Source organism: Xyrauchen texanus, chromosome 24 (assembly GCF_025860055.1).
Source record: "Xyrauchen texanus isolate HMW12.3.18 chromosome 24, RBS_HiC_50CHRs, whole genome shotgun sequence".
NCBI lineage: Eukaryota > Metazoa > Chordata > Actinopteri > Cypriniformes > Catostomidae > Xyrauchen > Xyrauchen texanus.
The window spans coordinates 10,694,979-10,722,881 of NC_068299.1; the positions used below are offsets into that span (position 1 = coordinate 10,694,979).

General features: G+C 38.9%; 1 protein-coding gene across 5 annotated transcripts in view; it reads left to right on the plus strand.

The window, feature by feature from the left end:
• The window catches only part of LOC127618110 (sodium/calcium exchanger 3-like), a 44,407-nt gene extending 17,893 nt beyond the window's left edge, over positions 1 to 26,514 (plus strand). The window contains exons 2-8 of one of the 5 annotated variants that reach the window (XM_052090371.1): positions 263 to 2,104; positions 18,511 to 18,617; positions 22,488 to 22,505; positions 23,088 to 23,212; positions 23,344 to 23,443; positions 24,491 to 24,763; positions 25,910 to 26,514. In XM_052090371.1, the coding sequence (XP_051946331.1) occupies positions 348 to 2,104; positions 18,511 to 18,617; positions 22,488 to 22,505; positions 23,088 to 23,212; positions 23,344 to 23,443; positions 24,491 to 24,763; positions 25,910 to 26,286 (2,757 nt within the window). In that variant the 5' untranslated portion in view covers positions 263 to 347 and the 3' untranslated portion in view covers positions 26,287 to 26,514. Of the gene's footprint in view, positions 1 to 262; positions 2,105 to 18,510; positions 18,618 to 22,487; positions 22,506 to 23,050; positions 23,213 to 23,343; positions 23,444 to 24,490; positions 24,764 to 25,909 lie in introns of those variants that run through there. The other 4 variants (XM_052090375.1, XM_052090373.1, XM_052090374.1 and 1 more) reach the window with 4 other exon arrangements.
• Positions 26,515 to 27,903: the final 1,389 nt, after the last annotated feature.

The following is a 27,903-nucleotide window of genomic DNA, read 5'->3' on the forward strand; positions in this document are numbered from 1 at the left end:
GTCACGTTGCATAAACAAATTACAATTCGGTCATCATTACCTGTATTCCCAACCTGTGTGACTTTCTTTGTGGAGCACAAAATGAGAGCAAATGATGACAGATTTGTCATTTTTGGTTGAACTATCCCTTTAAATGTGTCATAAATGAGAACACCGTGAAGTCTCATGAGCTATGAAAGAGCAACAAATGAGCAAAACATTTCCTCTGGGTAAAGCATTGATTTCCTCTTCTCCAATTCATTCCGTTTTTCTTTTTTTACAGGTGGCAAGTAGAACCAAAAACAGCCCAGTGCTGGATTCCAGAGGGAGAGCTAGAGTGCGCAGACCCTTGAGGTGAAGGAGGGTGCATGGATCGCTCAAGGACAAAGACTTCTGCCTACCTCTGGTTGGGCGTGGTCTTCCTCTGTGCAGATGCGCGAGTTACACCAAGCCCACCCCTCCCTGACAACAACACATGTGTTGAGGAGACGGGTCGATGCCAACCTGGCATCATCTTACCCATTTGGTACCCTGAGGACCCCTCAATGGGTGACAAGATTGCCAGGGTCATTGTGTACTTTGTGGCAATGATTTATATGTTCCTGGGGGTATCAATTATTGCGGATCGCTTCATGGGTGCCATCGAGGTCATCACGTCCCAGGAAAAGGAAATCGTTATTAAACGGCCAAATGGCGAGACAACAACCACAACGGTCCGCGTGTGGAATGAGACTGTGTCCAACCTCACGCTCATGGCGTTGGGCTCCTCTGCGCCTGAAATTCTCCTCTCCGTCATAGAGGTATGTGGACACGAGTTCCATGCTGGTGAGCTCGGCCCGTCCACCATTGTTGGCAGTGCTGCCTTCAACATGTTTGTTATCATCGGCCTGTGCGTGTCTGTGGTCCCTGAAGGGGAGGTACGAAAGGTGAAGCACCTACGTGTGTTTTTTGTAACAGCGGCATGGAGCGTGTTTGCTTACATCTGGCTCTACATGATCCTGGCAGTGTTTTCACCCAATGTTGTGCAAGTGTGGGAAGGGCTTCTCACGCTGGCGTTCTTCCCCATCTGCGTTCTTCAGGCCTGGGTGGCTGACCGTCGGCTGCTCTTCTACAAGTTCATGCACAAGAAATATCGCACAGACAAACACCGTGGCATCATCATCGAGACTGAGGGTGACCGCTCTAAAGGGATAGAAATGGATGGAAAGATGATGAATTCTCATTTTGTAGATGGTGGAGCTGCAAGAAACTTAATGGGCCTGATTGAAGGCAAGGAGGTGGACGAGTCTCGCAGAGATATGATCCGGATCCTGAAGGACCTGAAGCAGAAACACCCAGAGAAGGAGCTGGACAACCTGGTGGAGATGGCCAACTACTATGCACTGTCGCACCAACAGAAAAGCAGAGCGTTTTACCGTATCCAGGCCACGAGGATGATGACCGGAGCTGGCAACATCCTCAAGAAGCATGTGGCGGAACAGGCCAAACATAGCGTTAGCATTCAAGAAGTTCATGTAGAAGAACCAGAGGAATTTGTGTCCCGGATTGTGTTTGAACCTGCCATTTATCAGTGTCTGGAAAACTGCGGGGCTGTACTGTTGACGATAGAGCGTAAGGGTGGCGACATCAGCAAGACAATTTATGTGGATTATAAAACAGAGGACGGATCAGCAAACGCTGGGGCGGACTATGAGTTTACAGAGGGCACTGTGGTGTTCAAGCCTAGTGAGGTTGTCAAGGAGATCACCATTGGCATTATTGACGATGACATCTTTGAGGAGGACGAGCACTTCTTTGTGCGTCTCAGTAACGTGCGTGTTCTCGAGACGGAGGATGAGGTGTTGTCGCCCAGTAGCTTGCCTTACCCAAAAGCCTTGATAGGATTCCCTTCTGTTGCCACGGTTACCATCCTTGATGATGACCATGCAGGCATCTTCACTTTTGAAAGTGCGTCGATGCGCATGAGTGAGAGTGTTGGCATCATGGAAGTGAAAGTGCTGCGGACGTCAGGAGCACGAGGGACCGTCATTATTCCATTCCGCACAGTGGAGGGACTCGCTAAGGGGGGAGGAGAGGACTTTGAGGATGCGTACGGAGAACTGGAGTTCAAAAACGACGAGACCTGGTAAAGATGATTTGCTTTAATTCATGTTTTTCCTTTTTTCTAGGCCATTAGGGTAGGGGGCAGAGTGGGTGGTATTTATGCTATGGATGCTTATGGAAGTTATGTTTTTTTACACTGCACTGATTTGTAATATATTAAAGGCAGTACAACAAATACTACCATTATGTTTAAATACTTTATGATTGAAATAATATATATCATAATTTTTTCACATTTAAGTATTGAGAATTTACAGATATTTTGGGGGAAATGTGTATAATTATCATGAAAATAATGTCACAGTGCAAAAAAATCTTAATATTCCTAAAATAGTTTTCTTTAAGCAAAATAGATTTCAATTTTTTTCTTTTTGATTTTATGATGAAATAAGAGTCAGACATGTTCTTGACAGGTTTTGTGAGATGCACTCATAAGGATGTGTGAACTTTATATTCATAGTCCCTTGAGATGAGGTTTTAGATTCATGAATGTTAAGTTGTAAGTGGTCATGTGATGCAGTGACTGTAGTGTAGGGTGCATGTACAGGGAATAGCTGAAATTTGTGAAGTGTTTTTCTTGTTGTTTGCTGTCTGCTTTGTTTTTCTGAGGTGACAGTCAGCAGTCAGGGTGACTTATCAGTGCTTGTTTAGATTTAGAGCAATAAGATTTTAGTGAGAGAAAGAAAATACTTATAAACGCAGAGTAAGAGAATCCAGGGCTGCATAAGCACAATCCTTGTGTTGTGGTGTGTGGATGGTGAGTTTCAATGAAATGGGTGGTACTAGTTCAACCTAAGTGGTATTTCACCCGGTTGTGTTGTTATTAGTGAATAGTCAAATGTTCTTGCAAATGACAGACTCTCTATAACATGCAATTTAATCACTCTTACATACAAAGTCTCTCCAATTAGGTTTGGGGAGGGGATGAGTCTGAGATTTCTTTCTGGAATGTTGGAGTTTAATTAATCCAGTTCATTCATGTGAGATTTGGGAAGAGATCCAGTAATACAGTAACACAGACCAAAGAGAGAAAGAGAGAGATATGTGGTGTGTGACAGGGTGGAGGGCGGGGGGCAGGGCCGGGGCCGGGTCGTAATTTTACACACCCGGCCCCTTGGCTTGACATTTCTGTAGACATTCATGGCAGATGGGTTTTCCCGGTCTCATCAGGCAAAATCCCCAAATAATTCTAAATCTCGCTTACGTGAATTGTTTTTTTAAAAAGCTTCTTACTCTTACTCTTCTTTAAATTCATATCATGCAGTAGGAGACACGATCGCCAAATTAACACGCTGGGATTCAAAGGTGTGTGTTTGAAGCATGGGAAAACCACACATTAAAAAATAAACAATACCAAATAAGGGCCAAATTTAAACAGCATTTGGACTTAAACGCCACTTTGTGAATGGTGAATGGGACGCAGACATACGTCTGATTTAAATTAAAATGTGAAAATTATATTTACTGCTGTACATACAACATAACTTACTGTACTACCATATTGACAGTACTTCCATTTAAAAAATACTTTTGCACCACCATTATTTTGAAGTTTTAGTAAACCGTAGCACCGGTATGCCTTGCAAAACTAGTAGGTTTGAATTTTTGAGATGACAGCAAATTGACAACTTCACAGGTTTTCGAATTAAGAGCGTTGATTCCATACACAATTTGATTCGATTAACACAATGAAGTCATATACTGTATATTATCTTTTATTATATAAAAACATGCCTATATTTTTCTTAACTTTCTCTTTTATTAGATTGTTATAATAGTAATATTAATAATTACTATTAATTATTATTATTATTAATAATAGATTATTTAAAAAAAAAATCTAAGAAAATCTTTGTGTAACTTGTAAAGATTTAATACTAATGCACAGCACATTGTGGCGCTGCTTTAAGGAACAACACAGCCAAAAACAACATGAATGGTATCGTGGCAGCTTGGGATCATAAAAAATGTTGCTGGTATCATACCGTAAAATGTGATTAAGCTATCGTGACAGCCCAAGTACACGAATAGCAAACATCATTCCTCATTTATGGCTGAGCCAATGGCCGACTCGCAGAGAGAAAGTTGAGTCGACATCTGTATCTCTCATAACCAAGCAGCTGCCATCAACACCAGCTGAGTTTAAATCACAGCCAGCCTGACCAATGCACTAACTAGATACAGTCTGGCAGTCTGCAGATACACAGAATCTCTCTCTCTATTTATTTCTCTCACTCACTCTCTCTCTCAGAGGCAGATTCAGGACCCCTCTTCACTGGCCTTTGACCCTCTGGAGAAAGAGATGCAAAAAGAAAGATAGAATACACCTACACTGTACAAAATGTAATGTTAATTTACAGTAAATTACTGGGTGCACAGACACCAGGACATTACTGTAAAACAAATATGGTACCGTAATTCTAATTTACAGAAGCTGGTATTAAGATGCTTCTCGGGGATCCGATCACGTGGTCAGGTGAGACACATCACTGTTCACACCTGTTTGCTTAAATGCGTCTCCTGTAACTACTTGTATTCAGATTTCGTGGGGAGGGTCTCTGTTTCATGGTGACATACATCAGTCACTATTTCAGTGTGTTACTGCATGACATTAAAGTGCAACAATGTCATACAAGACAAAGAAAGCATGAAAAAAATGGCAGGCTGTTTCTCCCAGATGCATCTGAAATTTAATCTAAGCAAAAATTCTTCATTTCTCAGTTAATTGGTGTAAAGCTGAAGCTCTGTCTCAGACAATGTACTGCCCAGTAATGTCTTTCCAGAAGTCGGTTGGAGAATCCCCATTTTAGGAGTGATGCTTGGAGATGGAGAGAGTGGTGGCCATAGAAGAAGGGTCTTATAGAAGATTAGGGAATCTGGATTTGTTTTTTGGGAAATGGGGTGGATACTTAGCATTCTTAGAAGGTTCTCGGGTGGAATAGTGGAGAGAGAGGGGTAATTGTCAATGTGTGATTTTTATATATACTGTATGTCTTTTTTGTCTTTTTTATTATTATTTATTAATTATTTGTTTTTTGCTTTCTTTTGTATGTGTTCATGTATGACCACAGGGGTATTTGTTGATGTTCGGGGTGGGGTTGGGGATGGGAAGGTGGAGGTGTGGTAGTGGGTGTTAAAAGTTGATTTTGTGTATTTAAGATTTGCTTTTCTGTGTTTTAATAAAAATGTTAATAAAAAAGAAAATTTAAGCAAAAACTCAACATTTTGAGTAGGATGAACCGTTATTTTAGTTAAATACCTGCATTAAAGAGCATATGTTTGTGCTTCAGATGTTTGTGCTTCTCATCTGTTTTGATGTCAGACACACTGAAGAAGATCTGTGAAGTTCTCGTCCTTCTGGATGTATCCACTTTTTAACATTTACTGATCGACTGTTATTGCCCTTTAAAGCAGCCGTCGGCAAAGTTTACACCCTTGTTTTAGCACAACGGTTGATTAACAGGTGAGGGGTGGTGCTTTGCTTCTGTTTGGGACGAATACAGGATGAATTAGTGTTTACACCTCAAATACGATGTGGTCACATGTATTTTTGACTATTATCATCTGTGCTTTTTGTGATCCGATCACAAAAGTTTTAGACCTGTATTTAGTGCTGACCATGTGATCGCATCAGCAAAAACGCATCTTAATACCAGGTGTAAATGGGGTCCTTGAAAGCGAAATCTACGCTAGTTATTGGGGGACACTTACAACCTGACTGAAGTAAAAGAATGAGCTGTATACCTCTAGATGTCCTTATATCTGTTTTTCCATCAGTTTTTTTCCTCTCTCTGTTCTTTAATGTGTACACTGTTATGCCTGTTTCACATCACTTTCACAACCTCGGTCTTGTCCTGTCCTTACTATTATCTGTTAATGTGTTGTTCTCTGTTTTGTGTTGGAGCACATGGCTTTGTTGTGTTTCTTGTCTGCCATACGCTCTTCTGAACCTGCCCGCTTGTATACCCGCTTGTCATACCTTCTCGTTTAGTCCTTGTCATGATGATTGTCTGCACCTGTCCCTGATGTGTCTTTTTTGTATATTTGATGCAATGTGTATTTTTTCGTGTCAAATAACGTACATTTTGTCCATTGACAGTGCACTGTCTCTTTAACTGTGTGTGTGCAGCGCTGCAAAAATAGACTCGGAGCTTAAACACCCACTGCACAGCAGCTCACACAACGCTCAAGCTACGCTCTAAAGCACTGCTGAAGCTTCTGATGTGAATGCTGTAACCTGTTATAATGGACGCCGGAAAAAATAGGCTCTGCTCATGCCTTGCTCACGCTTTTAATGTGAAAAGTCCTTATTGTGTTAGACACAGTGTGCCTTTTTCATTACACCTAAGCAGAACGCATTTTTGTGTAAATCGTAGATTGTTTTTTTTCTCCCCCCTAAATTGTGTGGGACAATTAACATGAAAATGGGTTTTATGAATAATTTACACAGTAATGTTTTCTGCTCATCTTTATGAATAAAGACCAGATTGTGTAAGTGTGAGTCTGTAAGGCTCAAATGTCTCCATGAGAAAAAAAATTGCCAAATAATGTTGTAATTAAAATCTAAAAAGGAAAAGGTTTGTATGAGGGTTAATTTTTAGGGTTAGGAGATAAAAATATAATTATCTCAGTATAAAAAAAGTTAATGTAATGTCCTCACCATGATAGAAAAATGAACATGTGTGAATGTACGCATAGCAAGAGTGATGACATAGTGTTTATGTTTGAATATGGAGTAAGTGTGTGTATGTGTGGGTCGGGATCTCCTTCCATTGCTGTTGCTTGTTAAATTCCCATGATGCTGCAGCATGCTGCACCAGAATGCATCAGGAACTCTCTCTCTCTCTCTCTCTCTCTCTCGCACTCTCTCTTTCTTAAGTATTTTCATTTCAGAGCTTTATGACATTCTTTCTGTCCCAGTTTATAAGATGCTATCGGCATAAATTTATTATACAGCTTATGTTGTTTGCTAATTATGCTGTTTTTGAGTGAACAGCTTTGCTTGAGTTATTCTAGTTCATTAATACGGTAGGGGTACTGTAGTTTATGAGTGAGTATGTGTAATTTGAGACAATGTAGTCTAAAAGTAGCTGAAATGCGAGATACTGTAGTTTATGAGTAAATAGTTGTTATATTAGTCTGTAGTCTCTCAGTTTGTGGTTGTAATTACTCATATTATATAACATAATATGAGTAAATTACATATTCATAAAGTTATTTATATTTATTCATTTGGTAGATGCTTTTATCCAAATCAACTTAAAGTGGTAAATGTTTTATCAGCATGTATGTTTTTTAGGCATTGAACCCATGACCGTACTGTTGCCATGCTCTAACACAGTGTTTCCCAACCACCGTGCGCCATGAAAGATTGTTAGGTGCACCGTGGAAAATTATCAAATTCCACAAAATAAATAAATGCCATAATCATTTATTATTACCATAATCGGCCACTTTTTGTCACAGAGACCCCAGTTATTGAACTCATTTAAATTCACCAAGAAAACGTTTCGACCTAAACATAGTCCTTTTATTACTTGCTTTTGTTCTCTCTTCCAAATACACGTTTTCAATGTTTATTGTGTACACCTCATGCTTTTTTACGTGGCAAACTCGTAAAACCGCCCCATGTTACAGTTTCTGCAACTCTTATCATGTGCAGGGCAATACGGTGCTTGACGCTGGGTCCAGCCTCCAGAACAAATTAAAACTGCCACGAGAAGTCATCTGTCTGAGACAAAGATGCAAAATCTAATGACAATTGCCGCAGCATCAGTCTCCCTTGATACGTTTGATTACGTACAGGCGAGTTTAAGTCAATGCAGACCAGGAGGAAGTAAAGTAAACACAAGTAAACACGCTACTGAGATGGACAGAAAACATGGACAAGTTCTTGAAAAGGAAAAATATTGACGATGTTTAGCCTATGTGTGATAGTGGTGTGCCATATAATTTTTTAGTCGTAAAAAGCATGCAGTGGCAGAAAAAAGGTTGGGAAACAGTCACACACAAGAACGAGATTTAGCTGTGATTATTGTAATTATACTGTAGTTTATGTGTGCATTTTTTGTTGTTGTCTCATAGCCCAGCTTTATATGCAGAGTCAACTATAAGCCATTTGTAGGTTTGTTTCACCTAAAAGTGTAACACTGTGACTTTGTTTGGATGGCCTGTCCAGTTTGACACAGCAACATTGGCTCGACCAATGGTAAGAGTTGGGGGCGGGGCTATCTGTTTGTACAACTAATGGACAGTTGTGGGAGATTTCTGTAGTTTGTTTGACAACAGTGATTATTTTTGCAATTTCTTTTGTTGACGCTAGTGGCGTAGAAATTACACCCTTAAGCTTAAAGTCAGCAGTTGGTAGAGTGAAGACAGGAAAGAAACAGTAGAAAGAGAATCTTCCAAACCCCCTCTTCTGGTTCTTCTCTGCCCTGTTTCCTTTCTATCACCTCCCTTTGAAGCAGAGCTCCACAGTCTAATGAATCATTTAGATATCTAAACATTAGTAATTCATTGTGATAAATTAGTAGTCACTTCCAGAGAATAGGTTTTAATGTGTTTTGTTTTCAGCATAGAACACAATATTGTAAACACATCAAAAGCAGTTAAGTAAATATCAAATCTAATAAGAATCGAGTCATTCCATGGACTCCTGAACTTCAGAGAGTTATTTGCAAGGGTGTGGCTCATTGCTGATTGTTGGAAAGTGTTCAGAGAAACTCATGTTTACTTAAATGGTTAGTTATGCAAATTTTCACCGAATATCTTAAACGTACCTTACCTGAAACGGATGTAGTTAAAGGTGATTAATGATCAATTAAGAGGTGCACCTTTATGAAGAGTGTTTTACCGTACTGAGAAAACCACTAAGAGCACACTACAGCACATTAAATCCCATCTCAGAGAGGTGGTATCAATACATTCACACCCTTTAAAATACCACCAACTAAAACATTAAAGCTAAGAACAAACAAAATGAATAAAATAATCTAGGTAAACTAGTCAACCTCGGTCATTGTTTGTTTGAGCGGCCCTTCCAGTCCAACATTGGAATATTGGCTTGGCTAACGGTGTGACTTTGGGGCAGGACTATCTGTTTGTTCAACAAATGGAAGAAAGGGGAAGTTTATGGAATCTGTTTGAAAACAGTGATTATTTTTGCAATTCCATTTGGTGATTCTAGGGGTGCAGAAATTACACACTTTAATACAGGCAAAGCATAGTGTTGGAGTCATTGAGCTCTTTTTCAGCATTAGAGGGAGAGTACTGCTGTCTTTGTGAATTTGAGTTCATTTCACTCTTGTTTTACAACATTCACTGCACACATCATCTCAAACATCTTAGTAACTCCTGTGAAGGGAAAAATCTGTCACAACAGAGAGCGAGAAAGGAGGAGAAGATGAGAAGAGGTGCATAAATAATGGATTGAGCAGCAAAAAGCATGAATACATGTCCCAGATCATAAATAAATTTGGATGATTTAAGATCAAATGGAAGAATGAAAAGGGGAGGAAAAAGGAGCAATGAGTGGAAAACAGACCTGCTTAATGAGTCCTGAATATGAAGAAATGGAAGAAAGAATAAGAAAGTCTAACAAACACATACACACTAGGGCTGGGTGATATGGTTACAAAAATTACATCTCTATATTTTTCAGTCTATTGACGATATTCTAAATATATCTCGATAATTACATATTTGCTCTGAAATGACTCAAAAGTATTTTATTTATTTATTTATTATAAGTCAAAGAAACCATCATTTTATCCAAACAGCCACTGTAACCAAGTCGGCTTAATGAACACAAGTGAAAATTTTATTTTCATTGGCATGAACTTTATACGGCATTTAAATTTTATATACAATGATACATAGTAGCTTAATAAAAACTCATTATTTACTACTTCACTCTATAATAAATAATATCCAGAGCTCGACAATAATGCTTGTTTTTATTTTAATTTTATTATTGACTGTTTACTAGTCTTGAATAATTACTTAGGAACTTGAAATCATACTTCCATAATTAACATACTAATTAGTGCTATTATTTGTTGCTGGTATTGAGAATTGCCAAATGTCACTACCGACTACTGAAATGTCATGTATAGCCTTTATTGTACATGGTAGATCTTGCTGCAATAACATGATGAAAAAGTAGATTTCATTCCATAGAAGTGTGAGCACCCCTGCTGTAAATGATGGCAATGGAGGCTTTTCTTTATTTGACAACCATACGTGACAAAATTATTACCATATGACAGTAGCCTCCTCCACTACCCAGTGCAGTTTACATTTCTGTCACAGAGAATTGAGTTGATTGCATAGATACACTACTAGGTTGGGCATCATTCATAATTTTAGAAAAATAAATAAACTTTGACATGTTACTTGAGCATGTAACTTAAATGTCCTTTTTTCTCTCAACCACTCAACCTTCACCTGGAGCTTTCTTATTATGACACTGAAAGTGCAATGTGTAGTTTACAATGTTCAGCATGTGGTGAAAAACGGTCATTTCGTCCTTCTCTGTTATACTGTGCCACTTTTGTATAATAACTTTTAGCGATTACTAATGTTTGGAATTGTAATCTCTTAGTTTTGGATGAGATTTCTTCCATGAGCATATTCTATTCCATTCCATCCCATATTATGCTACAGGTTTTAGAAGACATTAGAAGTTAGAAGTTGTCCATTGAAAGTTGTTTTGCCATATTGTCATATTGTCAGTCAGTCAATCCGAAAACCTATTTTTAACCGTTACATCCTTATTGATCCTTTGAATTGAGCCAAGAGGACAGTGTGTGACGTTTCAATCTTTTATTGGTCTTGTGCAGTCTCGTCATCCGGATTCACAAATCCAGAGTCCAGCAAACTTAAACTTTCCTTCGCAACATAGTTTGAATTTACTCCGCATGAGTTTGCATTTCAGGTCTCTTGCATTAAAATGCATTTGAATGGGAGTGAATTATGTGTTAAGTGTTGTGTGATCGCCTTTTTAGGGCTGGAGTTAAGAGCTTGAATGACATTCTTATCAATCAATCAATATATCTGATTTTAGGGGTAGGTTGTGCTCAGGGTGAGTAAATGAAGACAACATTTTCCAATTTTGGTTTAACTATACCTTTAAGTTCTTGGCACTATATGTTCATTTCTGTTTGAGACATTTTTGACTGTAAAAGTATTCATTTTAGGGATTTTTCTGAGCTTGAATTTCATTTATATAAATATAGCATTTTAGAGAAGCCATGTTATCCTCCTCCTATAACGTTTACAGCTGTTGTTCAATTTAACATGGGTCACAGTTAGAAGATCGTTGCACACATTCATCAGTGACTTTCTGACCACTGAGCTGTTATTATTAACATATACAGAGAAAGAGACGATGCAGCACTGTGGAATTCCTTTTGTGCTCTCAAGACAGTTCAACTGAACGCTGACAGTTACATTACAAACAGGGATCGATCAATAAAATAATTACAGCACCATCCGACCGTGAAACACAATCCCACCCGTGAGTCCCTCTACTACCATTTTCCAGAGAGGAATTGCTGATTAAGGACATGCGTGGTACAACATGCTGCAGCTATGAAGCATTGCATGGATCACACTAGTGGTGCACTGGAATGATTCTCTAGGCTCCAGTGATCCAATCTCAGCAGTACAAGGCTCAGTTCTACTGTAACACTTGTACTAACATAGCTATACATGTGTCAAGTCACCCTCTCCATCCCATAAGTATTTCCCATGGTGATGGGGTCTGTAGGTTGCAGGTTAATCAGAGGGTAATAGTGTAGCCCCTCACTGTTAAGTACATAAGTGGGCCCCATCAGAAAGTCAGATGCATATAGCTCCCAAAACAGGAAAGTAACTTCTCGATTTGACAAGCGCTAATTTGATTGTCTGGCTTTAGGAAGGGGACGCATGCAGGGTGTTTTGGGTATTCAGTCCACCTTGAAACAGTCACATTTACAAGGTAGAGGGTTGATGCACTGAACACTAACAGAGTATTACCCGGTTATTAACCGGTTAACAGATATAAGCCATGAATTAAATAAGTGGCAAAACAGGCATGACGAAGACTGGTGATATATAGATGATCTATACTGGCTGAAAAAGCAGACTCACATGACAGATGTGCATATTTAGCAATAATTATTATGTCAAAATTTGAATGAACAACCGTATATTTCCATGTAATATTTCGTTATTGAATGGATCGCCCTATTAACCTATGAGGTGATAACTTTTGGTAGTTAAACAATGGAAGAATATAAATCAGCCTACAATTTGTGAAAAAAATTCTAGAAAATTCTACATATAGTGTACTGTATATACATGGATGGCCAATGTGGTAAGCAGATGGTTGACGGTAAGCCCAAAGACCGAAACCTGCGCAAAAGACAATGAAGTCCTGTTTTGCACCTTTTTAGCTAAAGGAAGCTGTGTCTCCTTGGCAACCACAGTAAACATGAGCTTGCAGGCATATGTGTGTGTGTGTGTGTGTGTGTGTGTGTGTGTTTGTGTTAAGTCAAATTAGTCTATGAATGTGTATCTCTAGTTGTGTGAGTATTTGCCCATCAGTGCAGACATGCATGCATCACACAAACTAACATTCATACACACATGCACACTCACACTTTTGTACAGCAGGGTTTATTTTTAGCACATGTCTCTTATATAATCAGAGTGACACTGGGGAGAACACAGACTTTCCCTCCCTCTCTCTCTCTCTCTCTCTCTCTCTCTCTCTCTCTCTCTCTCTCTCTTTCCCCCCTCTCCTTCATTTCCTCCTCACTCTTGATTTGGGTGTGTGTGTGTTGTACGCAGATGAGACAGAGGTTTTCTTAGTTGCATATTTCTGTGCAGTAATGATGCTCTGGAGTATCTCTAGTGTCGCCTACAGCTTTGAATGACTGATTATAGACTGCACAAACACAACTATTACACATAGAACAACTCACAAACACACAACAGTGTGTTTTAAGTGGTAGGGATTGTGCAGGGAAGTTTATAATACTTAAAAATTTAAATTGGTGTCCGTCAACAGTCCAGGGCTTCATAGTTCATAGTATTGTATTATATAGTATGTAAATCAATGTTAATTAATATTCAGAATAGCATACTACTTATTATTTTGTAGTATGCATGGAATACTCAAATTACCTTGTGTATTTTACAAAATATGTGAAGTAATATATCCAACAATTCTGTACTGTTTGAAACATTCATCGTCACATACTGTATACTGCTTCACGCAGGGGCATAGAAACCATTATACCCTCACTTTTCGAAATAAATAAATTTGCCCCTTTCCCCCACACACACATTTTGAGAAATAATAATGACATTTTAATATATGTATTTGACTTAATTTTAGTGCAAAGGAAGAAAGTGCAGCCATTTGCCTAAACCCAAAGCCTTTAAGACCAGCAGAAGCCTTTGCCAGCTGGTTGCTTCGGCAATGGTCGGAACTAACTCAAAAGTGGCAATCCCATTGGCTAGCGCTCACTGTCCACATTTTGATTCAGCAAATCAGTTTGAGTGAACACAACGTGATTAATATTAATTAGCCCAGCAGCCTGTCAGATGCTGAGCTGCAAGATGTGAGCCAACAGAGAAGTTATCTTTGACTATTGAAAGTTAAGTCTTTTTCACTGAACACTGAATGACCAGTAATGTCTCATGTACAACCACCAGCCAAAAAACTGATGGGGATGGACATTCGTCTGTCTAATATTTTATATCTAATATACAGTTGAAGTCAGAATTTTACATGCACCTTAGCCAAATATATTTAAACTCAGTTTTTCAAAAGTCCTGACATTTAATCGTAGAAAACATTCCCTGTCCACTTTATTTTAAGAATGTGAAATGTCAGAATAATAGTAGAGAGAATTATTTAGTTCAGTTTTAATTTCTTTCATCACATTTGAAATTTGTGTAGTGCCACAGAGATATAGTGTTTACAGCTTTCCAGAATGTTCCTACGAATGGCTTATAGTTTTCTCTGCATAATAAGCTTGGATAGGAGGAAGTATATTAACACAGAATGTTACATATTTCAGCTTTAAGAGTAGAGTGTATTCTATTTGGTTTCCGAGGATTTCCAGGTCAATAATGAGTTTTGCTCAAATAGTACAACACTTGCATTTGATTGTTTTTTTGTTTTTTGTTTTTTCCTTGTGATTAAGATTTTTTTAATTGATTCATACAATAAACATAGAAAAGAAAAACACATATACACAGAATCAACATTTAACCTCCACCACTACCCCTCCCCAATCCCTGACCACACCCTGATATATATATTAATCACACACATTTATAACTATACCACTCTCTGTGCTGCCCCTCACCTAGAGCCCTTCAAGACTGCTAAATATTTGCCCCATTTCCCAGCAAACGCATCCAAGTTCCCCAGTTTCTAGATGATGCTTCCTTGAAAGCCACCACCCTCCCCATCTTCGTGTACCACTCCTGAAATGGGGGTGCTCCAGTCGACTTCTATCCCCTTAAAACAACTTGTCTGGCTATCATAACATAATCATTAAAACACAATTTTTTACATGTTTATTCCCAATATTGATGTCCAACCCATCGCCTAAAATACAGAGTCTGGGGCAAAATGAAATTTTGAGTGCCCAATACATCACATACAAAACTGAAAAAAAAAAATATTGGATCTTAACACACCACCAAAAACATGGGTTGTGTCTCCATCTTCTGATTGACATCACCAGCAGGTGGGTGTGTCTTTTTTTTTATTAAAATATTTATCGATTCTTACAATAAATAAAGAAAAGTAAAACATATATATATATATATATATATATATATATATATATATATATATATATATATATAGAATTAACATTTAAACCCCAAAATCACCCCTCCCAATCTCCAACCCTCCTGACAACCAACAAACATCTCTGTGGTCACAAATGAGTATATACACAAAAAAGCCATTCATAATTCTGTGGAGGCAAGGCATAGATCTAACAGGTTCTGAGACAAATAATAAAATATCATTAGCGTAAAGCAAAAGCTTATGCGCCATACCTCCCGCCACCAACACGGAAAATCATCTTCCTTTCTTATCGCAGCTGCTAATGGTTTCAGGGCAAGACAGAACAATAATGGGGAAAGTGGGCAACCACTATCCAGAATAAAATAATCCAAAATTAATCCATTTGTTTGTACAGTGGCTGCCGGGTGTCTATAAAGTAACATAATACATCCAATAAAAGTATTCCTGAACCCGTATATTTCCAAAATCTTAAAAAGATAATCCCATTCTACCATATCAAATGCCTTTTCGGCATCAAGTGAGATGGCAGTGACCAGAGTCTGATCATTCACCACTGACCACATAATATTGATGAAATGCCTAATATGTAGATTCATTCGCATAACTGTCCCGAAGGTGTGTTCCTCCACAAAACAAGCTCCTGCAGCTAGCGGAACCAGCAGAAAAAAATGGAAAAGTACAGTTTCCTCGGACAGTCAAGTGAATGTTCAGTGAGTCAGTCAATTTGGCTACAATGTGAGTACAACAAAATAACTTACTCCCTTGACTTTATGAAGGACATCGCTTGGCCACATCAGAACATCAGTGCAAAAGCGACCTTCTGTTGATGGAAGAGTTTCTTGCATTCCTTGAATCGATCACGTTTCTCTCTTGTCTGGGAACAAGAAAATGCTGGTGTTCTTCCAAGAAAGCCTTCCTTTATTCCACGCCTCGCATCTTTATTGGATGATCTCAGAAATTTGACCAGAATTGTTGGTGGATCGCTGAGACGGAACCCTGTGAGCTTGCTCAATTTCCAGTTTATGGCCTTTTATGTTGAGCAGATTCAGAAAGAGCCTGTCCAGGAAATTCACCATATCCTGACCCTCTTCGGCCTCAGGAATTCCAACAATTCCAACAAAAGTTATTCCACCGGCTATGGTTCTCCAAGACCTCCAACTATTCCCAGACATGCTCCAAATCCACCTTGGTCGCTAGCGGATTAGCAGCTAATCTCTCCGATGACTCCAGATAATCGATCCGTTACTCGACATCCCCCACTCTGATGAATTTCGTCTCCATGGCAGTGATCGATCGACGTATTACAACAATATCCTCCAAGTCAGCAACGACCTTCGTCAGCATTGCCGACATGTTCAACATTTCTCGCCGAATTTCCCACACTTCTCCGACCAAATCGGCTCCCTGGCTCGGGGCCTCCGTGGGGGTGTCAGCTTGAGCATTTAAGTGTCCTTTAATGTCTCCAGAGCCAGAGGATTTTTAATTCTTTGATATATTGTCCTCCTAGAACAGTTATGGAACATAGAACATAGTGTATCGAATCTCACTGGTTTATGTATTAATAGTTTTAAAACTAGCAATGTGCACAGAGCTCACCGTTCACACATCTGAACCTTGCATTGTGTCACGTGACTCTCCATTTTCTTTTGTTTTTGATTGATAATTATTACCTCATTTTCATTGCCAAAAACATATTATAATTGAAAAACATTTCAGTAACATTTTGAACCTTCCTACAGAATGATGAGAAGACATCTAAATAATCTTCCTTTTTTTTATAATCTTTACAACCTCCTGAGGTTAACAATCAACAATGTCTGAAGGTTACACACATCCTTTCACTTGAGTGTTTAGTCATTGGCCATTTGTTGGATAAGACAAAAAAATACTTTAAGAGTTTCAGGCCCTATTTTGTAGCTTATTTTTGGAAAGGTCCTTGTATCTCTCTGTCTTGTGATAGTGAGTGAGTAAGAGGGCGTTTGGGTTTAATGTGTCCGCTAATGAAGCAGGGCAGAGCAGAAGGGAATGAGAACATGAGTATGTTACACTGAAAGACATATTAGAGAGAGTTGAAGAGGTGTGGGTCTGAGGACAGCTGAACTGTGAGAAACTGCTCTGAGTGAAGGGAGGGTGATGTTAACAGGTCAAATATACACACACACATACACACACACACACACACACACACACACACACACAGATCATCCAATTGAAACACAGATGAAACAGGTTTTACTCACAGTCACGGAGAAATCAGGTCAACATCAATCACATGCTGAGTTATTAATACACACACATGCTGAGAATTCACCATTGAATGTGTGACAGTGAGAGAGTGGGAAAAGTATGTTACAAATAAAAGATGAGACAGATTCTGTACAGCAATGGTTCTCAACTCGTTTGGTTCAGGACTCAGACTTTACATTGGAAGTCAAGTGTTAACGCAATATATTACCATAATAAGTCTAAAAATAAATCTCCCAAATTGTGAATGCCCAGTTCCCAGTGCGCTCTAAGCCCTCGTGGTGGTGAGTGACTCCAGGTGGCGGATCACGAATCTCAGTAGCCTCTGCGTCTGAGACCTTCAATCATGTGGCTTGTTGAGCGCATTAATGCGGACACATAGCGAATGTGGACGATTCACTCTATTCACTCTGCGGCATCCACGCACAACTCACCATGTGCCCCATCGAGAGCAAACCACATTATAGCGACCACGAGGAGATTACTCAATGTGACTCTGCCCTCCCTAGCAACTGGGCCAATTTGGTTGCTTAGGAGACCTGTCTGGAGTCACTCAGCATGCCCTGGATTTGAACTCGAGACTCCAGGGGTTGTAGTCAGCGTCAATACTCGCTGAGCTACCCAGGCTCCTTTTAAAATCTAACATTGAAAAATGTTAATATTACCATGAACTGTATACGTAGATACAACAATATGCAAAATTCTAACATGACATACTGATTGGGAACATTTTGGAAATACATAAACAACAGCAAAAGTGTGATCTAATACAAAGAAACACTGGGCCAAATATTGTTTTTGTAATACCAATATTACTACGTGACAGATGAATTTACGCCAAAACGAAAAAGAGTTTGATTGAACATATGGCCTTTGATAGCAACAACAAAAGAAATGGGAAGCATGTTCTTCTTTCTTTTAAAATTTGTTTAGCTCATGTATTTTCCCACCCAATGCACTTTTGCATTTATATGGTAAGTAGCATTTTAGTATTTGCATTTAGAATTTTCTCCCCCTGCTGTCCGCAATCAGAACTGGTCAGTCTGCAGTCAGGACCCACCAATTGAGAACCGCACACACATGCACACACACGCACACGCACACACAAAGTTCTGATTTACCAGAAACCCTTTTAATACTGTTTTACTTTGGATATGCCTCTTCTATAAGCACATTTGATTGATGGTACATGACAACTGGGGGAATGAATCCTTAAAAGATGATGTAGCTTATTTGCATGACTTATTTGACCTCTGACCTCAGGACTATTTGCTGACTCTTATCTTCTGACATTGTTTCTCTCTCTCTCTCTCTCTCTCTCTCTCTCTCTCTCTCTCTCTCTCTCTCTCTCTCTCTTTCCTGCTCAGTAAAACCATACAGGTTAAGATTATCGATGATGAGGAGTATGAAAAAAACAAAAACTTCTACCTGGAGCTGGCGGAACCACGCATGGTGGACATGAGTCTTCAGAAAGGTACAGCAAACACACTATAGTCACACAGAGCACATTCTGATTCTTTCTCTGCCATTCATTCATTCATTCAATCATTCATTCGTTCATCCCTTAATTTACATTCATTCAGTGGCTCCCTATCAGATTGTGAGAGCATATAACTCCCTTTTTTCTCATATTTTTCTGTCTTTAGGTTTTTGTTTTCATGGGTATCAGCGAATGTGCTATGAGATCATACAGTATATAATCTCAGATTATATATAATACATTGGATAAAACAGATTATATACACTAAATAGTTCTTTCACACACAAATAGACACAAATAAATGAACATTTCACCCACTTCTGCTGGATTTTGACTGCATTTACACCATTTGTTTTATGTTGGCTGTATTCATGGATGCGTCCAGTAGAGGACACCCTTGAGAACGTCACAAACTCAAACAGAAACCATCTAAGAAAGTGGAAATGGACCACAGAACAATGAATGGAAGAAATCACAATGGTCAATATGACAGCTGTAAGAAAAGAAAACATTTATTTGTGATTTAATATGTGTTATTGAAACAAGCTTAGTCAACAATATTGGAGATTTTGATCAGTCGCCATTCATTTATGAGCTGTACTTGCATGCCCATTACGAAGATAGCTGCCTGGGGGTGGTTCCAATATGGCCAATACTTGTCTTAAAGGGACATTGACTCAAAGCACATCCAATCCAACAAAACCCCACAGGGCACAGCTTTAAAACTGACTCATTTCTGACTCACATTAAAAATGCTGTGATGACGTTTTTGTAATTCTTTAAAAATGGCAACATTCCAGTCTTTGTCTTCCAGTATTTACAAACACTTTCCTAAATGATTATTTGAAAAATGATGTGAAGGATTAGCTGTTGCTTTTTTCTGGCTCCTTTAGAATTTAACATTGACCTACACTAAAACATCAACATGAAATCTTAAAGTGTGAGAAATGAATACAGACACACACACAAACACTAGCAAGTAGTTGAGTCTGTCTCTCAATATCTCTCCATAAATCAGGCAAGCATGGTCAATACTACCAACACCCACTCTGCAGCGCTGCGGTACAGTGTGTGTGTTTGTGTGTGTGTGTATTTGCATGTATACATGTGTCCTTGTCCCAGTATTGTACCCTTCAGAAAGAATGAAATATAAAGAACAGCTGGTCCTCTCTGTTTGAGCTCTCCCCTTTGCTTGGACACTGCTAAAAACCTAGATATTAATGTACCCAAGCCACAAAACAACATGTTAGCTGGTCGCTTCACTTGTGCACTTGTAAACAAGCAGTTAATTATTGTTTTATTTTTTTTCTTTAGTTTTATGCAGACAAAGGTTAAGAATTCATTATAATATTCATTTAAGTATTTATAACATACATTAAAGATAAGTTAAATATAATACACATTCATATCAAACATTGTATTTAACAACCAGTTAATCGCGATTAGTGATCGACTGATATGGGTTTTGGCTAATGTCAATATCTAGTGATCAGGGATGCTGATGGACAATAAAATACAATTTATATGCTGGAATGACGGCTTCTGTTAAGTGGCCAGTGTGTCATGGTTACTGGTCGATATTTGAAAAATGGACAAATATTTGTTGATTAATCAACCTGCATGATGTATTGGCCTATCACAAAAATATAGACATTTTAAGTCTATTTCTCAAGGAAACGGAACTCTGAAATGTAAAAATGACATTTAAAAAAACAGCAGAAGACCCTTTTTTATTTTTTAAACATTGTCCACCCTGATGCGGAGCACTGCAGCCTCTTGATGGTCTCATTATAAACCTTGAACAAATCAACACGGTATGCAGTTTTAAGAGGTTTTTGCAGTCTTACAGTGGTTTGGATGTTGCAAAAATTCCATGAATTTTTAAGATCCAAGAAAAAGAAACTCACGAGCACTTGGCCACGCTACAGCTAGCACACCTCTTTTTGAAGCAGAATATTTTGGTGCTCTTCATGCGCATGCAGTTGTGCAAAGAGGCTCTGGTTGGTAGTGCAGAATTTCATAAAGTTGTGTTACATTTGCCAGGGTGTCAAGGTCTTTGGGTAGTTTTTTCATTTTTACGTTGTGGTTGAATATGACACGTCGGATTAGAAAAAGATTTTGACATGCTATCTTAAATGTATCGCACATGTTATAGATCTTTTACTGCCTCAAAGCATATGAGGTGGCAGCGTGGAGCCCAGACTGGGAACCACTGTAAATTTCAGGGGAGGGAGCAAAAATGATGTGCCTCATTGTCTCTCTTTCTCTGTATCCATTGTTGGAGCAAATAAAGTCCAGTCCCTTAAATCCGTTTATTTAGGAAAACCATTCACTCTGAGCTAATTCAGAAACTGTCCCCTCTGAATACTGATGACACAGTTACTACTTACTTCTTGTAATCTGTTTGGAGAGATTCCAAAGAAGAGCATTGTCATGCTGAGAACAGCCCCACAATAGCAGCAGAGATTCCATGAACTTCAAACTATTTCCTAGAAGGCTGTGTAATAGGAGCCACTTTCTATCCTCAGGAGTCAGGAATTTACCAGAAAAAAAGACATGTTCATTTGCTGAAGTTCATGCAGAAAAGATGTCAGCCATGTTCAGTCATAGAGTAAACATGAATTGAACTGTTATTAGTATGTCCATACATTTTAACAGAATATTCCGATTGCAGTATAGGTTAAGCTAAAGTGAGGCATTCATGGCAAAATGTTGATTACCACCAAAAATCATATTTTAGAACGGCAACAGTAACTGTTGCTAGGGCACCATCAGAGCTGTTGCTAACGCTGATGTGCAATAGATTAACAATGAACTGTTGAATTTGGAGAGAAAATATGACAGCATGAAGCGAATAGATGTTGTTCTGATTAAATAAATTGCTTTGTGTGTTTGACACATCTTGAATATGTGTTATCATTATTGAAGCTGGTGGCGCTACACAAATTACAGGTTAATAATGCGCATCAAGTCCCCCACCCTTACAGACACACACACACATTCAAGAATGAATTATGGGCTTATTTACAAATCCAGCTTCTCATTACAGGTCAATATATTGTTCCAGCTCACACACACACACTCACACATTTAATCAAAGCCGGTTTGTTTGCCGTCTCATTCATCCTCAGCAACAGAAAATTACAGCACTGATTACAGAACTATTAAAGTCATTATGCACACACACACACACACACACACACACACACACACACAGAGTTAAAAAAATACAATTACATCTTGATATGAACTAAGCTGTTCACACTACAAATAATTATTTTCTCGTCTTCTTTTCCATTCAAAATATATAAACATCCTTAAATGATACATTTACTTGAGAAGCAAAATTGCATAAGATAAAGAAACCAGATCATTTATCTTTGAACTAGTTTATTTCACTTACCCCACTGGCAATTGCTTGTTTTATTGGAAAACAAAGCAAGACAAAATGTACTGATTTAAAAAAAGAAGTCCTTGCAGTACATTGATAAGAGATTGTTTCTACAGCAATCAAATGTCTCACATATCAAATAATCTGCCTTGTTTTTAGGGTATTAGAACCTTTTTGTTCCACATCTCAAATGTTACCGCGACACTCCTGTTGCCAAGGGCAACCACCTGCTCTGGCACTCTGGATCGGCCCACATTATCACATTTGATCACATCTACACAGTCACACCTGTCGCACCTGTCCGGCTCAGGGACTCTAGTCAGGGTGATGAACGCCAGAGGCGGAGGATATTTTATAAATGTTTATCTGAGTAAAAAAATCCTGTTCCACATCTCACTGCATCATAAACTTCTCCTTTATGTGTCCAATGTTTTCTTCATGTCACTCCACCCCCCTCTCTTCTCCACACACAGCTCTGTTGTTAGCTGATGGTAAGTCTGAGTGAGTGTGTGTGTGTCCCTGGATGAACACACATAAGTGTGTCTCCAAGATTGTGTGTGTTATAACACGTGCACAAGAGTTCATGCATTGAGTCACAGGGTTTTTTGGAAATTCATCTCAACTGTCAGGATTTGTGTGCGTGTGTATGTGTGTGTGTGAGTGTGTGTTTTTCTGTTATCATTTTTAATCTCTCAACAACTCACACTTAGCTATTCAGTCAAATAATATTGTGTATGTTTGCATAATTGAGGCCAATTGCCCCAAAATATTGACATGAATATTCAGAAATGTTATGAACAGCCTAAAGATATTCCAAAGAATTATAAGAATTATAAATCACTCTTTAAACACAATTCTTTTCATTTTGCATTGTTTCTGAGTGTACAGTGTAGATACTGATTACAGAATGCATGTTGCTGATTTTTTTAACTTGCATCTACACTTTGCACACTCTGGCTGAGTTGAATTGAAATTCTTTACATTTCTGTCTGTGTATGAACTGATACACTAATACAAAACAATCAGTCAAACACAGGTTTCTCACTGTTTATTTGTATCTCTCTGTCATGCAGATATTCCAGACAGGAAGTTGCCATCAGAGGAGGAGGAAGCAAGAAGAATAGCAGAGATGGGGAAGCCTGTATTAGGCGAGCATGCAAAAATAGAGATCATCATCGAGGAGTCGTATGAGTTTAAGGTAAACGCACACAGGAGACCATCTGATCTCACAGCAGTCTGTTGCCTTTTGAAAGGACTTTTATCCTTATAAGTTTCTGTATAATTATTCTAATAATAACACTTTTATCTTGTGTAATTGCTTTGTTGTAGAGTACAGTAGATAAGCTGATTAAGAAGACCAACTTGGCTCTGGTTGTGGGCACAAATTCCTGGAAAGAACAATTCATGGAGGCCATAACTGTCAGTGCAGGTGATTACCAACACTGAACTATACAACACAGCACTGTACAACCCAAACACAACCCTGTACACACAACACTCTGTTCACTTTTGAAACCAGTAAGATTTTAAAATATATATTGTTTTATTAAAAGAATGTAGATTCTGTCTGGGCCTGCATATTACTCTTTTATGAGCCTGGACTGAAAAATAAATGCTGCTCTCACAGTGAGTATCCTTCACTTATCATGACTATTAAACAGCCTGTGTTACCCAGGCAACAGGACCCCAAAATCTCCATGGGGTCAAGATCATAAATGACTTTGGTCAGGTAGGAGAGTTGTTTAATATGGGTGACAACAATACTAACATTAATATTATTTTTCTTTCTTTCTTTCTTTCTTTCTTTCTTTCTTTCTTTCTTTCTTTCTTCCTTCCTTCCTTACTTGTTCCCTTTCCTTTTTTACCTGTTTTTCTCTTTTCTTTCTTTTTTCTTTCCTTGATTCCTTCTTACCTTCCTTTCATTCTTCTTTCTATACCTTTCCTTCCTTGCTTCCTTCCTTACTTCCTTTCTTTTTTCCTTCCTTCTTTCCTTTCATTCATTCCTTCATTACTTCATTACTTCCTTCCTCCCTCCCTCCCTTCCTTCCTTCCTTCCTTCCATTCATTGTTACTTCTTTCTTTCCTTTCCTTTCCTTTTCCTTCCTTCGTTCCTTCATTACTTCCTCCATTCCTCAATTCCTTCTTTTCTTCCTCCCTTCCTTCTTTCTTTTCTTTCTTTCCTTCTTTGCGTTCCTTCCTTACTTGCTCCCTTTCCTTTCTTACCTCCTTTTATTTTTTCTTCATATCTTTCTTTCCTTCCTTCCTTCTTTCTTTTTCCTTCCTTCTTTCCTTCCTTCCGTCCTTCCTTCCTCCCTCCCTTCCTTACTTCCTTCCTTCTTTGCGTTCCTTCCTTACTTGCTCCTTTTCCTTTCTCACCTCCTTTTCTTTTTTCTTCATTTCTTTCTTTCCTTGCTTCCTTCCTTTCCTTCCTTCTTACCTTTCTTCCTTCCTTTCCTTTATTTCTCCTTCACCTCAGGAGATGAGGATGAAGATGAGGGTGGAGAAGAACGTCTGCCATCTTGTTTTGATTATGTCATGCACTTCCTGACTGTGTTCTGGAAAGTTCTGTTCGCCTGTGTACCGCCCACGGACTACTGGAATGGGTGGGCATGTTTTTTTGTTTCTATAGTGATCATCGGTCTATTGACAGCTGTGATTGGTGACCTGGCCAGTCACTTTGGCTGCACCATCGGCCTGAAGGACTCTGTCACTGCTGTGGTGTTTGTAGCCCTGGGAACGTCTGTCCCTGGTGAGTGTATGCTTTTGTTTTCCTGCTAAATATAATTAATAAAACACATATAAACAAAACAAATTATTAATAAAGGAACAATTGGCTTTGATGGGATGAAATGATGACGTGTGTCAAGTAGTTTACCTATCTTTTAAAAGGAAGAAGAAAACGCTTCCCATATCAAAAGTCTATGCCAGTGGTTCCCAACCCTGTTCCTGTAGGCCCCCCAACACTGCACATTTTGTAAATCTCCCTAATCAAACACACCTGATTCAACTCATCCACTAACGTGGAGACTCCAACACCTGAATTTGGTGTGTCAGAAAAGGGAGATAAGGGGGCCTGGGTAGCTCAGCATGTAAAGACGCTGACTACAACATCTGGAGTCGCAAGTTTGAATCCAGGGCATGCTGAGTGACTCCAGTCAGGCTTCCTAAGCAACCAGTTGGCCCGGTTGCTAGGGTGGGTAGAGTCACATAGGATAACCTCCTCGTGGTCGCTATAATGTGGTCCTTGCTCTCGGTGGGTCATGTGTTGAGTTGTGCATGGATGCTGCAGAGGATAACGTGAAACCTCCACATGTGCTACGTCACCGCAGTAATGCGCTCAACAAGCCACGTGATAAGATGCGCGGATTGACGGTCTCAGACGCGGAGGCAACTGAGATTCGTCCTCCGTTACTATGCCACCAAGAGGACTTAGAGCGCATTAGGAATTGGGCATTCCAACTTGTGGAGAAACAGAAAAAAGAAAAGCAAAGGGAGATACAAAATGTTCAGTGTTTGGGAGGCCTCCAGGAACAGGGCTGTGAACCACTGGTCTATGATATTTTGGTGCAAATTCATCTGTCACCTGGTAGAAGCTAGCCAAATTAGGCAGATAGCAACCTTTGCCAAACAGTTGTGTATGCCGACTAAAATGTTATTTGGATGGTGAATTATTCAGTTTATTGTAATATTAATACATTTATATATTTGATTTTAAGAACATTTTTGTTTGATTTTGTACAAAAAAAAATATTTTAGTACTATGTTGGCTTGCCACTTGATACCCAGTGATAAATATGGGTCCTTTAGCAAAACCGTTTGTGAACCTGTCATAAATTATATTATTATAGTATCCACATAAAGTGACATCTCTCTGTATCACTCTCCCTCTCATTAGATACCTTTGCCAGTAAAGTTGCAGCAGTGCAGGACTCATACGCTGATGCATCTATCGGTAATGTGACCGGTAGCAACGCTGTGAACGTTTTCTTGGGAATTGGAGTGGCGTGGTCGGTGGCTGCCATCTACTGGCACATGCAGGGTCGTGAGTTTGAGGTGCAAGCGGGGTCCCTCGCATTTTCTGTCACTCTTTTCACCATCTTTGCCTTCCTGGCGGTGAGCGTCCTGCTTTATCGACGCAGGCCTCATACTGGTGGAGAGTTAGGCGGCCCGCGTAGTCACCGTATCTTCACCTCACTCTTTTTCTTCAGTCTCTGGTTTCTCTACATACTTTTCTCCAGTATGGAGGCTTACTGTCATATACAGGGCTTCTGAAGAGAGGAGACAGGGACAGGGTCTGGTGCGGTAAGGGGCTAGAGACGGGGCGAGAGAGAGATGGATGCAATCAACTTCTAGTCATAAACGAATGTGTAAGAGCTAAGGACTGATTCAAAAAGTCTCTTCAGTCTGAGGATGAAATGATGAAGTGTGTTAAGTATTTTACCTATCTCTCTGAAGGGTGGGACAGTCTTAACCTGCGTTCTGAGCTTTTCACAGTCTATATTTTTCTCAACACCTGCTGAGAACGACTTTTTTCTAATGAAGTATTTTGGGGAAAAAAAGACATAAAAATTACAAAAAGAATAAAAAGGATTCAAAGGACTATTTTCAGATCTGCTTCCAAGATTAGAAATAATATTTCAACAAAAAAATTAAATATATAACTACATGAAATCTGTTACTGAGTGACATTTGAAGGACCCATAAAATGTATTTCTTTTTTTGTCATTACGTTTTGGAAGAACTCACAGAGCTTACAGCTTTTATCGTCAGGCCAAAGTCCCGACTAGGGAGAGTGGCTCAGAAACACAGAACGTGGAGAAGAGAGATGAACATGAACTATGGCTGAACACTGCATTTTCTCCCTGATATTCCTGTATGGATATAATCTGCTTTCATTTTTTTCCTGTACTTTGTGTTTTTCCTGCCAAGTGTTGTTATTTAGAGCATCACTGGGGCTTTGGAGGGTTTCTGCAGAACAGAACACAAGAAAACAGCATACAGAAAGAGAAAATGAGGCCTTTTTTATTTGAAAGCTCTACACTTTCGTCGAAACAAACCACTAGTGTATTTTCTGAAAACACAGTGGAGGAGAGCGCATTGCATCTATTACAGTTGTTGTTGTTGTTTTAAATCTGTTTGTTTTTAAGTCTTTCATTGTTGTTCAACAAACATAAACACCCCAAAGAGTCCAATATACACCCACCTCACCACAAAGAGTCCTCCTATATAGAATCACATGACCAGGAGTCCCTTAAGTGAGCATCTAAACATTGTCTGAAGTGTCAGTTATGTAGCTGGTGAATTCAATGGAGCCTTAAATGCCTACAGTACAAAAGCAAGCATTACAAGCTCACAAACAACTCTGCCCTACAAAGACAAAACGCAGTAACTACACTGTAAGGGGGAAAAAAGAAAAGAAAAACACATTTTTGTTTAATTTACAGGAAAAAAGAAACCGGCAGCTGTAGTTGAACTGTAGTTGAGTTACACTAAAATTGTCCAATAAATGTTCGATTAAAAAAATTATAGTAACAGCTATTAAAAATGGGAAGAAACAAATATTTCAATAAAATCTAATTAAATATGACGGGTTATTGGTTTTTACCATAAGTTACCGTAAGAAATACATGTATTGTCTAAATTTTCACTGTACATGGTAAGGTTAAAGAAATAGTTCACCCATAAATGAAAATCATTTACTCACCCTCATGGCATCCCAGATGTGTATGACTTTCTTTCTTCTGCTGACAAACACAAACAAAGATCTTTAGAAGCATATCTCAACTCTGTAGGACCATACGATGAAGTGAATAGTGACTACAATTTTTAAGCTCCACAAAAAGGCACAAAACTTCATGGAAGACTCAAGTGGTTAAATCTATATCTTCA